General features: G+C 43.9%; 1 protein-coding gene across 2 annotated transcripts in view; it reads right to left on the minus strand.

Moving 5' to 3' along the window:
* The window catches only part of GRID2 (glutamate ionotropic receptor delta type subunit 2), a gene marked incomplete at both ends in the record, with an annotated part of 552,228 nt that extends 540,474 nt beyond the window's left edge, over positions 1-11,754 (minus strand). For both annotated transcript variants that reach the window (XM_082050631.1, XM_082050630.1), the window contains one exon: positions 11,667-11,754. In XM_082050631.1, the coding sequence (XP_081906757.1) occupies positions 11,667-11,754 (88 nt within the window). The remainder of the gene's footprint in view (positions 1-11,666) is intronic.
* Between the last annotated feature and the right edge of the window lie 3,490 nt (positions 11,755-15,244).

Consider the following 15,244-nt stretch of genomic DNA (forward strand, 5'->3'; position numbering starts at 1 on the left):
GTTTTATTACAACGGCTCCAAGATGTACTCCTCAAACCCCTCCATCAAAGAGCCACATAAAAGTGCTGCTGTCCACTGGCTTCTGACCATCAGGAGCAGTGGCCTTTGAAACAGTAATATTAAAAGTGATAAAACACCTTCAAAGCCAAAATGGATAGAGGTTACGGGGACAACTTGAACGGCTTCCAAAGCACAGACGCCAATGATTCCAATATTCTATTTGTTACTCCAAGCTAGTGGTATGAAGTGATGCAAGGACCTTGTTTATATAGATAGACTCCCTCTCCCTTTCATGTTCTGGATGGGAGCATATAAACCTAGGATTTTCTGAAAACAGTTGTACTCCTTACTTGACACAACACAAAGAGCCAATTAATTCCAGCCTCTGGGACATTTGGCAGCCTTACAAAATTGGGAGGAAAAAAAAAAAAAAAGCTTTTAAAAAAAAAAAAAGGTACTTTACTGAACAGCCTCTAACTCCTAAATCCTACAGAAGATAATTTGCAGCAATAGCAGTTTCCAAATGCTATCATTACCTACCTTCCCCTAAGGAAGTATTTACCTCCTCCTCCCATACATCATTGAGCCCTGTTATTAGAGATCATGGATCTCAAACAGAAAAATATTTCAAAACCTACTATCCCCAACTCTAATGATGTCTCATTCGGAGGAAATTCCAAGGTGGTGGCTTGGAATGGGAGCTGGACAAGTCTGGTGTGGACAGCAAACCAGACTTCAGCCTCAACAGCCCCAATGAGGACACGTCCTGCAAGGTAAGTGTGAAAGCAGATCCACCCACCACTCCGCATCTTCAATGAAGCAAGCTCGAACTTTTAACACGAGGTCTGCAGCTACTCAGAAAAAGGAGGAAAAAGCCAGAGCTCTCACTCCACACAAGACACCGCAGGCTGCGAATCCAGAAACACGCTGCATTTTTTTCCCTTCCCTTCCAACCCTCCTAAATTAGGTCAAAAGTCAGTGGAGCAGAAGCTGAGGCTGCCTACGTCCCTTCCTCCCACTCACCAGCCATGGCACAGACCGGCACTAAACCGCTGCACAGAGGAGCAAAGGGAGATTATGTCATCAGAGGGATAACGCTGAGGCACAGGGACACACAATACGCTCAGTTATCCTGGGGACAGAGCGGTGGAAGATGACATTTGAGTACTCATTGTTTGTGTACAGCAGGAATAGGCAACACAAAGATAACGCAGATCTCGCTTTTCTGCAAAGTAACCGGATACAATTATCAGCTACGTTAAAAAGAAGAAAAAAAATCTACCACACAAATCAAATGCTTTACAGTAAAACTATAGAGGCTGGACAGGGAGAAACAATCCCATTTTCTAATCTATAATTTAGTTTCTTTAAAACTTAACATTATCTTCTAGATGTATTGTTCTCAACGCATCATTTGCATTATTGTTCTTTTCAGTAATATTCGGGTCATTCCAGTGCCTCACTCCTTTGGATTTCCCAACCTTCTTCATTTGCACACACATATATGCCCTCTATTTGGCCTGTCCCACGTGTTTCAAGCCCAGTTTCCAGCCCACATCAGTGTAACATTACCTGCTATTCCCTACAATTATCTTGTAGTGCTGCAAAACCAGCCTGGCCCATCATTCTGGTGAGCCCCTTATATATAGTGTACATGTCAAGCCTTTCTCCTGCTCGCTCCCCTCAGCCACTTTATTGATGCAGCCCCCATACTCTCTGCAGCACTGGCAAAAATGAGACAACCTTTGCAAGCAGATGCATGTTTCTTGTGCATCTCCAGGACGCAATCCTGTTCCACAAGGGGTTTCTTGTGCATCTCCGGGACACAATCCTGTTCCACAAGGGGACGGCCACTCCAAGGAGTTGAAAAATAATTTCTCTAGATTGGTACAACTGGCCAATAACATTGCAGAAATTCTGTGAGGCTACCTAATGGGGCTGCAGATGCTTTCAGAACCACTGATTGCATTCAATTCTCTCTTTTAAACAAAGTATTTTGCAACATACACTGTTGTACTTTACCAAAGAGGGCTGTTTTCCTTCTACCCAGACACCTTCCAAGACTAAACTATGAAGTATTTGCCCAAACAAAAGAGATGGAGAGAGAGCAAGAGCATTCGCACAACCAGGTGGTAGTTCCAGCACTAAGTAAAGCCAGACTCTAACATGTTGGCGGCTGATGAAATAACTGGCTTCGCTTTGGCAATGAAGTGTTGTAGGCGGCGATTACGCACACATTACCAGCTTTCATTGCCCATCACCTCTTACCTCACAGCACTGTCACTTTTGCCATCACCTGCCCCAAAGCAGGGACATCAACCACGGCACATCTGCCCTGCCAGGACACGGATCTATGGGCTTTCACTCCTTGGTACCCACAGAGATCATTCACAAACGGGGATGAATGAACGTGTCTCAAAAGAGACTTTGGAAGATTTGCAGCTTCGACTCGTAGTGTGCGAACTGTCTGAGGCGCAGAGAGATCCAAGCTCCCTCTTTTACTTCATCTTGAAATCTTGACAGCCAACTTTTTGTTTCATATTTGTACAGCTTCGGGCACGGCGGGGTGCCGGTTCACCATTTGTATTCGCGTTACGACTTCTGCAAGCAAAAAGCCTCCTAAATCCGTGTTGTTACTTACGGTAGAAACTAATTTCAGCCCAAATTAAAGAAAAATTCAGTCAAAAGGAATAATCTCTCTAATTACTGAAAAAGCGTGTTTATCCATTGTATACATGCACATAAATACACACCCCGCTGCTAGTCAGTAACCTGTATCACGGAGCTGGAAATTTAAGTGGCAAATAGTACATTTCAAAAGATACTGAATATACTGCAATGCTGCTTGGATCTATACATTAACAAGGGGGAGAGCTGAAGAAAGACCAGCCTTAGGCATGATAATCAACTTTTGGGGGTATATTTGTCTCAAAAGAGGTCAAATAAGTACAATTCCAGAGAAATAAAAAGCAGCTTTATCTGTCCAAATAACAGATATTTGTGTTATGGTATGTTTACCTTCATTCTTCCTGGCCAGGAAAACCAACACAACAGATATTTAAGAGTATAGAACATTGCAACATCACAAGTGCTTGCCATGAACTTGGAATACAAGAGAGAAAGAAATTAATAAAAATAGTGAAAGGGAAAAATATGTGTATTTTTATGACCGATAATACCATTGCCATTCACTTGCCATTTAACGCATGGCCCGTACTCCACATCAGCTTCACCCAGAACCAGATCTTTTCTGCTTCTTCCTTTTATCAACGCTCTAGCACATGATACAGTTTAAAAATATTCTCAGATATTTAAGCTGAAGACTGTAAAGACTGCAAGAAGGCAAAGGGTACACAACAACAAATATCCTTGTCTAACACTGTTTGGTTGGTCGTGTCCTCACTGTGTGCTTTCAACCCATTGTATACTGCCAGAAAACTTTTAGTACTGGTTGCAAGCAGTGAGGTAACTCGGTAATAGTCTCTTGTCACCTGAGAAAGACAAGTGACATGTTCAGAACATGTCAGCGGCTCAGGATCCTAAGCTTTACTGGCACTCGGTCAGACTTGAGCTCCCGTACGCTTTAAAAACAAATCAAGTTTCCATCCATCATCAGGCCTGGGGCCCCAAGACAAATCTTGAGTCGGGATCCCAAGGCAGGGAAGCCTGGGCTGTGCACGTCTTCAATTCTCCATTCAAAAGGATTTGCAAAAGGGGTCGTTGTTATATCTGTATACATTAAAACAAGGCACAGCAAATCCAGGCCTAACGCTGGGGTCTGCTGCTCCATCTGCTCTCTCCGTATCTCCCATCCAGAGCTACTTCCCACAGCACCGGAGTGGTGCTATTTGATTTTGATTTATCACAAGTGAATTATTATAATGAAATCACCAACTCGATTTAAGCTTCTGAGAAAGATATGGTTGGACTAACAAAAAAATTGTTCTGCAAAACAAGCAATTATTGTTAGGTTCACTGGATATTGGCCTTAGCAATCCAACTGATTACAGAAAGTTAATGATTTAAAAAGCAATGAAGAAGTAAGAGATTAAATCCTTTAAATCTGCATGAAAGACTCCAAGAGGAATTTTACAGTGATTTTCACTGCATATTTTATTAGATATGTGATATTTTATTCATGGGTAAAGCAAATATAACAATTAGGAATAATTAGCATTTCAGCAGAGAGTGTTATCTAATAGGTTAAAATACACATATAATTCTTCATTTAAATTCTATGTCTTCACATTTGCGCCTTTCTGCTTCAGAACTTTTCCATTTAGCACAGCACTTAGAGCAACATTATCCAGCTCCCAAAGAAACAGAAACTGAGACAACTGGTGGCTCTCGCCTTTGATATCTTATTTTTCTCTGCCACTTGCATTTTTAGTCATTTTCTTATTCAATTTCCTCTTGAGCATAGATTTTCAGATTAAACCAGCATAACTCTCCGGAAACTTGTTCCCTTTCATCTTTTTTTCCACCCTACTCCCCTCCCACGTTCCACAAGTGACGTGCGCAATGGGAACCTACTTCAAATCTAATCCTGCACCGACAGATCCACCAGTTTACAGTTGACTAAAACTCCAGCATTTGTCTTTCTACCACCTCTTCCACTACCACCTAAATGCTACAGAAGAATACTGTACTTAGGGTACTTCCCTTTCTCATTAAGTGCCACTTTTCACGTGGTTGGGGACTTTTTCTATCAGTTTTGTTTGTCTAAAGCAAGACGTAGAGCTCACAGAATATCCCCTTCCTTGAGCCGATGGCAGAACGATGCTCTCCAGCTGAACTACACTCTGTGGTACAATACAGAATATGAAATAACCTTCTTCTCTGCATTAAGTGTATCACCGCTGAAACCGGGATATAAATTCTGAACCTTGCAAAATTACAGCACTGCACAATTTCAAGCCCATTCCCTTGCCAAGTTTCATAACCATCATCCAAACGCCGGTACATTTCATCTACTAACCTTCAATTTCAGGCTGTGTCCTCCCTGTTGCACAGATCAGTTCTAACTCCCCAAGTCACATAAACCTCTATTAATTATAGCGGTTGCAGGCACAGGAGAATCTTTCCCTTACTCTACCATCTCTCACATAACCGTTTGGCCAACAATAACCAGAAAACAGAGCCCGACTCCTATAATGATGAACAGCACAAGAAACTGCCCTGCTGGTGCTCATAGGAAGAGACTGAAGTACAGACAGATCCAGCAAGACAGACACCTTTTCCCCACCCATACTTCCATCTCAGTCTCTATTTTTAAATTACCACCTCTGCATCAAGATTACACGATTAAATTCTACTCTGTAGTGGGGGACAAAAGCTTGTCCTCTTCTCCCTGTGCTGCTTCAAATGCACAAGTCAGCTAAAACCTGTGCCCTGAAGGTTTTGCCCAGGCCTTCCCTACCTGGTGTCGAGGATGGTTTAACTAGCACAGCACCACACTTAACATGCATTTAGCACATATTCTGTGCCGTGTATCACGTTGCACCAGCTCAATATTGCACCTTCCCCAATGCAGTCTCTCCACGGCCAGCATTACTCTAAAAAAGGCCAATGTAGCTCACGCTTTGGTAACTGCCGCAAGCAACAGGTCAACTTGTACTTGCTGGTGGACACAGCAGATGGTGCAGAGAGGCAAAATAACATCACAGAAGGAAAGGAGCTGCATCTGTATCGCAGAAGCCCAGCTACTAGGTCTAGGGTACAAAACGCCCTGGAGAAACAGGAGCTTTCGTGCCCAGTTCCCACCCAATCCGTTGGTTTGGCAGCAAACCGCACGTTCTGCTTCACTGCGGGGCTGTGATTGTCATTCCTGCCTCTTGGCGCTTCCAGACAGCACAACCAAACGGGTTATCTGGGGTTCCCAGAGGTGGGCGTCACCACAACCAGAGCCGTGAACTGGACTCAAGGCCTATGGGATGCACAGATGTGGAGCCGCCCAGGTTTTGACAGGCATGCCAAGCCTGCCTCTGAACTCAAAGGTTTTCCCCAGTTTCACCCGCTTAGATAATACCTTATTCCTTCTGGAATTCAAATCTAAATTAAAGAAAGAAAAACCAGTGACAGCTGAGTTCAGAGATGCACAAAGGTATCCTCATTTCCCTCATTACCAGTGCATCACCTCAAGTCAATATTTCGCACCAAGCTATCACATATCATAATTTACACTTACACAACGTTTTCTGAGTTTGATTATTTTCTCATATTCGCTCAAATTAACACTATTTCATTTTCCTAGTGTTCACTTTTAAGTCCAAGCAACAGTAATTTTCTGTATCTATTTTTTTTTTTAAACACCAAAGATATAAAACACAAACTATGTTTGGAAAGCACGTAGATGAAGAGAGTTTTACCATGTAATTCAGGTAATTAGGAAAAGTAACTAGAAACTGATAGCCAAATACAACTACTCTTTCATATAAACTATTTTAAAACCCAATGTTAGCATGCTGTAAAAAGATAATCAAGCAACAGGGCAGCAGTGACAAAGAGTAAAGATACAAATCTCAAGAGAGAAAAGCCTCCAATAAATTTCAGCAAAAACCAGACTGTCATGGCAGATTATATATAGCTATATATCAAATGGAAGAAGATGATTTAAGTTCAAGTCTATACCTAGGGAGTCACCTAATGGCTTACAAAAGTCATCTCTTGCCAATAGCACTTGCTTTACAGGGCCAGGGAGTGGAAGAGAACCATACTTAATGCCTTTGTTCATTAAGTTAAATGAACCTTAGTTGGTAGGTTTATGTAGTCACAGCCTTAAAAGATTTTTCTCCAGTGTGTTTTTTCAAAGATGACATTTTGAGAATAAAGACTCTGTGCATCCATAAGTAGTCATGTGAAAGCACAGCAGTGATCGCCACGTCAGGCGTTCATTAGGATACTGCCTGAAAATGGATGGCTGGGCTTTCTCCTCTGTCTTTATCAAGGACGACGAACTTAAAATAACACTAAGAATTATTTAAGAACATGAAAAGGAGCCACCTTCTGTAGTCAGCAATCCATAGGCTCAGTTTAAAAAACTTCTGAACTCAACTAAGCCACTCCCCTGGATTAGGAGTGACTCCGGATCACCCTGGTGATCACTAAAACACTCCAGAAAGCAATGACACATAATGGCAAACGCGCCTTTGGAGGAGACCAACCTGCAATATGTGGCATGGAAAATGATCCCTCTGCAGTTGCAGAGTAACTACGACTAAAACACAATTCAGGGCCTGAAATACTATCACAAATTTAAGCTCCTGGGAGAGAGCTGAAGAAATAGTGCACATAGAAAGACAGAGTATAGCACACGTGCTGCGCATTTAAGCACAACATAGTTACTAATAAAACCTATTGGCTGCTAAGCCACAACATGCTCTATTCCAGGTCTTCACTCGTATGTATGCTTAAAATAAGCAAGGAACCTTGGCGCTTCCAGAGCAAGGAGAACACAGACCTCAACACTTATCTGTACACACTATAGGCACACAAAGATTTGGTTTTAATCAAGTTGTTTTGCTCGCTCGCCCTGTGCTTTTCAAAATATATTCAAGAATAACTGTAATGAACAATTAGTGACATACGCTACGTACCTTCTCATGAGGCTTTACCAAGAGCACAGCAAATTAAATTCCTGTTACCAATGGACAACACAAGCCAAGGTACATTGTAGTATAACAGCTTACAAGAAGAAATACAAACATGCATGTCACCAAGCTAAAAGCCTTCCTTTCCCTTAAGAAAAACTATACATTTTAAGGGCACTACCAATATCAACAGAAGTAGTAAGCAATACACCCCACGTTGGAATTGCCTTCGTATTACTACCCGTGGTAAAGAGCAGCTTAAAAGTATGAACAAGAACTCAGGACCCAGCAATCCTGGGAACTTGACTAACACAGGAACGCAGCAGAGTCCTGGCCTGCAAAATCTAAACGCGAGAGGAGTGAGGGAAATGCAAATCTCATCTTCTCCCTCTGAAAAAAACAATTTATATATATATATATATATATATATATATATATATATAAAAGCATATGTATAACTTAAAGAACATATATGTAACTATATAATATATATCTTTCTGAACTTGCCATTGAAAATAAACACTAAGGGCAGGATGCAACTGACTGCATATGACAGAAATCACTGATAAGCATTAAAAAACCCCACAACCCTGAAGTAATCAGGGTACTTGAGCTATTGCTGCACACTGCTGCAATCATTCAGCCTTCAAAAACACTTCAGCGTATTTTTTTTGGCAAAAACTCTTGTACCATACTATGTGACGGCTTTTGTGGGTGATTTTGCTGCACCTAATGCACGTATATTTGCACATATATTTCTATAGGCACAATAGGAAATCCATGTGCGCATACAGATGTATTAGGATGTACATGACAAGGGAAAAAATGAGCACAAAGTACAAAAATATAAAAGCGTGAGACCATCAGCTGTAGAAGATACAAAGCACACCCAAATTGTGCAGTTGACAAGGAATGCCACCTAATCCCTGCTTAATTAAACCACTGTTCTAAACTACTGTTTAGGGAGTGAGGAGTGTGGGATGGCTGATGTATGAAGAAAATATCAGGCAGCGTGGCTAATCTCAAAGACTTTGGAGCTTTCGAGCTACATAAATCAGAGCGACTTTTTGAATAGCCTCATAAAACACAAAATCATTGCCATTCCACTCACGACTTCCAGATTCTTCCTACAGCATACAGATCATTAGGAAACTTCTAAGCAATCAAGTAATGTGGGGCTGATGAAATTACTCAATCAATGCACAGGCTGAGAGAAGCAGCATCATACAGAACCGCACAGTTTTGACATGGTAACCCTGCCCCTTTCGGTTTTATATGGGGGTAAGGAAAATCACAGCAGAGTCAATTCATTTCAACGTTTTCACACGAGGGCTTAATGTAGTCTTTCTGAACTGCCAGCTCCTATTTATAATAGCAGGGCAGCAGAAACATGCAGACTATAAACAGCCCTGCCAATGTTTAGAATATGATATAGGAAAATGTTTCTTTTTAAATGTGAACATTTACATACCCACAGACCTGCTCTAATGATCACAAGCAGCAGCTGTAACCATTCAGAAGACAGAAATACAAAAAAGCATATTGCAACACCAGTCACCGTCCCCCTCCCACTGCCATCACCAAGTTGTTCATCTCTGCTCACTATACTATAACCTTTTTTTGTCATTGTCCAAGAGATGGTTGATAACATAATGCAATAAAGAAAGTGTCCCTTGACACATCAAATGACACGTTGGCAAGCAAGACAGTTATACTGAAAAAGTACATGTATAAGAAGAAGGGTACGCACAGGTAACATCATTTCTTATGACCACCTGCCCCTCCCAAACATGGGGAAAATATTTCCCACATATCTTAACACTGCAGAGTGAGAAAAAGATAATGCATTTATTTTGTTGCCTATCTATACTATCTCTGATAATATTCTTTTTCCCCTGTACTGAGCATTTTGTTTTCTTCATTGGCTTTATGAATTATTCTCCAGTTAGCTCACTCACAGAGTACCCTGCTACTGCTTTTGCTAACCCATACAAGTATGTACAGCTTATTATTTATCTCTAAATATTTTATACATAAGTTTACTCAGTAAGAGTGAAAGAAAACAAAAGGGGGTCAAAGCATCCAGGTCACAACACACAGTGGCGTTACTAGGGGCAGAATTTTCATCTGTGAGCTGTGTAAGTTGGAATATTTAGCTGTCAGCCCATTTAGTGTTCAAATAGTTCTAATTTCAAGTCGTTTATTTTCAGTGTATTCATTTTAGTAGATTTAAAGCTCCGTGTAAAAAAAAAAATCAGTTTACCAATTTCATGACAGCACAAACCAGTCTATAAAAAGAGATAATCTCCTTGTCAACTATACTAATTGTCTCTCAAGACAAATTAATAGTGTGAGAAGCAACTACTTTGGCTTTTTTTTTTTCTTTCGATGAGGATTTACTGTGTTGATGCATTTAATCACTAACAGCATTATTTAAAAAACAGGGGTAAAATGTGTTGCGTCCATCATATATAAACAAGCAAAACTGTCATTAATATGAAGAGAGAAAAGCTGCCATCTCCCTTGATGCAAAGGCACACAGCTCACCCAGCAACACTCCATCAGCCAGGAGGGTGGAAGACAGAGGATTGCAAAGAAACTCATCTGCTACACACTCAAAATTCCCCCCCAAACGCTAAGATTTGATGGGTTAGTTACAAGCTCCTAAGAAGTTAAATCTGAAGATTTCTTATCTCCTAGGGTCGCTTTAACAGTCTACAACTAGGAAGAAAAAATTCAAAAAGTCGTTCTCCCTTTAAAAGGAGGGCGCACAGCCCTGCCTCCCCCGTGCAGTATTTGATGCTCCAGTCGCACAGTTCTAAGGACTGACCCCTATAAAGTTGCGGTACCCACGGGGCGCAGGAGCCCGTGGGGTCCGGGAAGCGGGGGCTACACGAAGGGCTGGCACATCCCCGGCCAAATCTCGGTGTCCTGCAGGGAAGCTCTCAGCAGCCGGGCTTTCCGAACGCTATTCCCCTTCTACAGAAACCTGCCGCGGATCCCCACGCCAGGCACCGGCAGACATGTTTACAAAGCGAGCCCCGGGGAGAACGGCGGCTGCCCCACGGCCGGCACTGCCCCGCCGACCTCCCCAAAACCCCAGCGGGCCCCCCCGCCTCCAAACCCACCTTCCCCGGGGCAGGGAGGCGCTGGCCGCCCGCCCGCCCGCCCCCGCCTTTCCCGGCTCCCGCTCCGCCTGCGTGCGGTGCCTGCAGATGGGCGAGCGGCCGCGGGGGAAGCGCTCGCCCCGATTCCCCCTCCCCGCGCATCCTCCGCCGGCGCAGGGGGGAGACCAGTCGCCGGAACAAAACGGGAATGCGAGAACTGCTGGGTCGGGGAAGGGCTCCGGATAACGGGGAGGGATAGGGAACGGACGGGCAGGGGGGAAGCCCGGCAGCCTCTCCCTCCGGCTGGGGGTGCGGGCAGCGCTGTACACGGGCAACACCCGAGCGCACCCCCTGCAGCAGCCGCCGCCGGCGGGGGAGGCCGCTCTGCTTCCCCGGGCGCCGCCCGGCCGGTGGGGTAAGGGCCCCCGGGGCAGCCGGAACCCCCCCCAGCCCCCGCAGAAAGGGAAGAGCTCACGTTGCCAAACCACCTGTTCCGCCGCGGGAGAGAAAGGCGGGATGGGATGGAGGGGTGAAGGAAAAAGGGGGGGGAAGGGGGCTTTGCGTGGCGGTCAGGGTGGTATGGGAAATACGGGGAGGACTGGGGTACCCTCCGCCCGAGGGCGAACCGGAGCTGGAGGAAGGCAAGCTGGAGCTGAAAGGCTGCGGGGAGGGGAGCGGGGAAGTGCCAGAGCCCTGAGCCCCCCCAGACGATCAGCCGCACAAAACCTCAAGGTCTAAAGCACGCACATACCCCGCCGCCAAGAAACCTTTCCCCAGGGCGGTATGGGAAAAAGAGGACGCCTAAGATTCGGGTGGAAATTACAAGAGAGGGACAAACAAACAGGCAAGCGATCAAGGGCTAAAAGAGTGCAGGGGCTGCGGGGGGAGGGAACCCTGCCAAGAGAGGGAAGGTTGCAAAGGAGAACTGGAAAAGTGTCCAGCAGCACCAGCAGACGCAGCAGCCCCTTACCGATATGAATGATTGAATCTGCAATCGCCGCTTTCCAGGTTCGAGTCCAACAGACGGACACGACCAGGATGAGGGAGAAAACTTCCATCTCCTCCGGAGATCCAGGCTTTGTAACAACAGATCTCTTCGCCAAACGGTGCCACCGCGGAGGATAACGCGGCGCAGGAAAGCCAAGAGTTTGAGGAGCGTGTAAAATCCCGGTGGCTGGCGCAGAGCCGCGGCTGGGCAGGGGGCGACCCGGGGGCTCCGAGCGCCTCTCCCCTCGGCGAAACCCCGCGTCACTTCGGGGGGCTCCTGGGCAGCACCAGAGTTGCTGGGAGCGCCGGCAGCAAATCCATCCAGCCCGGGCGCGGGCAGCAGACGCCTCTGCTGGTCAGACAATCCCCATCCTCAGCCAGGTCCAGGGATCCGCTCGGTCCCGGCTGCTGCACGGCAACTTCCAACCCACACCACGCACACGCTCGCACACACACACACGCACACACACACAAACCCTCTTGGCCAGGGAAGCGCCAGGAGCCCGCAGCAAATAGCTCAGCTTGAGCGAGGGAGGAGGAGCGGGCAATGGGAGAGCGGGCGATGCCGCTTCCAGCAACCAGATTCCTGCAGGAAAAGCACCCCCCCCCGGAGGCCAAAAAACAAAGTGAACTTCAAGGTAATGCAGATAGTAATGCAGAGATTTTTCCCCACCCTTCGCTTAAAAAAAAATGCTTTCCACAACTGGAGGAGAAAAACAAAAATTAAAAAAAAAAAATCTGCGAATGAAGCCCAGCGTGCTGTCTGTCTGTCTGTCCAGGGCGGGAGCGAGAGGAGGAGTGCCCGGAGCAAGGCAGAGAAAAGCAGATGATGGTCTGCAGGTTGCTTTCGGAGCTTGCTTTGCTGGTGGGATGCAGAGAGAGCTGGCAGCTCCAGCACCAGCCAGCACGTTGCCTAGAAATGGATCACCTAGGAGAAGGAGAGACAGCGAGAGATAAGTGCTATCAGCCAGAGAGGGGGAAACAGAGAGCGAGCGAGCGAGAGCGCTTCTCTCTAATAACCACCTCCTCCCCCTATCTGCAATACAAGGGAGAAACAAAACACAGCTCTCGCCTCCCTTGAAATCTTCAGCTGGGACTAAGGAAGAGACATAGGCAGGAGTGCAGACAGCCCAAAAATACATTTGGGGAGGGAAAGGCGGAGGAGGGGGAAGATCTTTTTGAAAACAAAGGAAAAAAAAAAACACACACCACCACCACACACCACAAACCAAAACATGCACCCATCCCTTTTAGTTAACCTTGTAACTCCGCCGCAGGTATCAAGTTCAAAGCTAGGTGGGCACTTTTGTGTCCCGGTGTTTGACAACTGAGTCAGGGACACTGCTTGAAGGTGAAAAGTGGGAAAAAAAAATAATAATTATAAAATAAAAAAAAAAATCAGGGACACCTGATCTCAAGGGGAAAATGAAGACCTAAAAATCTATTAATATGACTTTAATTATCTGTGTTCTTCATGAATTCTTCACAATCTGTGAAGAAATGAATTGGCTTTTTTTTTTTTCTCTTCTCTCCTTTCTCTTTCTTTAGGTGGTGGAGAAATTTCTGTGGGAAAACGTTTAGAGCACACTTTGCATGCTCAGGGTGCTATGAATTCATTAACCGATTAATCCACATACTTCTCATGCTGTAGTTAAATACATTAGCCCCATTACACACACAGAGAATTGCACAGAGAGGTTAAGTATGTTCCTATAAACTAAATACCCACTTTATGTCTTATTACACTTTCTTCTGACTTTGATTTTTCTACTCACACTAGAAACAGGACACAGAAGTCAAATAATTGCTCCAACATAGTGGTTATATCCTAAACTCACATAAGCCATTGGTAAGACCTGGTGGTCTTTGTAGAAGTCTAAACAGAGGTTAATTAACTACTTATTTTCAGAATGAACCTTTTTTGAAGGCACCTCTGTAGTTATAGCACTTAGGTCAAGTTCATAACTTGATCATATCTAGCATATAGAATAATAACTTGCTTATTTCTCCTGACTTGTATGTCATCTTTCAGCCATGAGACTAGTTAGCAAGCACACTTTTCTACCTACAAAATTTAAGGATTTAGTTCAAGAGGAACAAATAACATTTTTAAGAAAGCACAAACAAAATCAGTGTTAAGGAGCAAGATAATTGAATGTTAAAAAAAACAACAACAAACCCCACAAAACCAAAAAAATCACAACAAACGACCAGCAACTTTGCTTAAGCAGGTGACAACTGCTCTGAAAACAGCAACGCTCAAAAGGCGTCGAGACAGATCCCAAGCACAAGGCAAGGCTCGTCTTTTCACAGCTAGAATGGGCTCTCTGTCCTCCAAGAGCTGTAACAAATCACAACCAAAATTGACTTTAAGAGACAAGAGGAAAGATATATAAAGAGAACAAAAGCTGATGAGCAGTGTGAAGCAAACGTCTCACAAATTATATCATTCATGTGCTGCATTTATCCGTATCTTCTGTGCAAGTCACGGATCTGTTATTGATAACAGCAGAAAAGGCGCTTTTTTTCCTATAAATGACAGTTTATGCACAGTATCTGTTAGTGTAATGGGCATTAATTTACAAGTAATAAATTCTGATTCATCTGAGAAACTTTTGGAGCTGCTCGAATTATTATTACTTTTCTACAGAAGAAGCAAGTTCACAAGAAATGTTAATTCGCTTCTTTGGGGGGCATGTCAGAGCAGTACTCTTTAATGATGTACAACACACAGTAGGCAGAATAGGAAATGTAATGGAAACCTTTGGAAAATTATAACTTTTTAATCCTCAGTTTAGAAAACACTAAGAATTTTGAGGCCTTGTTGAGAAACCCCCGATCCTTACTGACTCTTTAAAGCATCCTGGGATTAAAAAGAACCCATCATGTGTTACAGGAAAGAACCATCAATCACAAGTACCCTACAGTCATATGCAAATTGTTATTGATGCCATCTGAACATGGGAGAAGGGCCAGGAAGGCACATCTACTATTGCCAAGATTGGTTTCTATTTCTGGACATTTAGTATATATCTATATATATATATATCTATATATATATAGATAGATAGATATATAGTTCATTTCCACTACAGCTGCTTCTTGGTCTTTGAGTCTTTGTTGATTATTTTAAAATAAATGCTCCTGACGGGGGAAGATCAACAGTAATTCTGTGAATCTCCATATTTCTTTGGTAGCTATACAGAAGCACATGCTTTTTTCCTCTCTTTGGACAATACTTGGAAGTTCTGATCTGTCACCATTATAGATGAAATGCAGAGCCTTGTAACACCCTCAGTACTACGACCCTGAAGGATAACAAGCAGATTTGGCAACCAGATCCCCCCATAAGGATGTAACTCGCAGATCAAATCGTAATTTGCATGTGATGAGGAAAAAAAGAAAAGGTTGTCATTAGCTGAATTTTTGTTACCTATGGTTATTATGATGTAGACTGTGAGAAGGTCTGCCTAGCTTTAAGACTTGATGTACCCAAGACTGCCCAGATAAATATTTTGGGATAATAAGACAAGCAACTACAGGTCTCCACCCCTAATTTAT

Source organism: Streptopelia decaocto (assembly GCF_964273445.1).
Source record: "Streptopelia decaocto genome assembly, chromosome: 4".
Taxonomy (NCBI): domain Eukaryota; kingdom Metazoa; phylum Chordata; class Aves; order Columbiformes; family Columbidae; genus Streptopelia; species Streptopelia decaocto.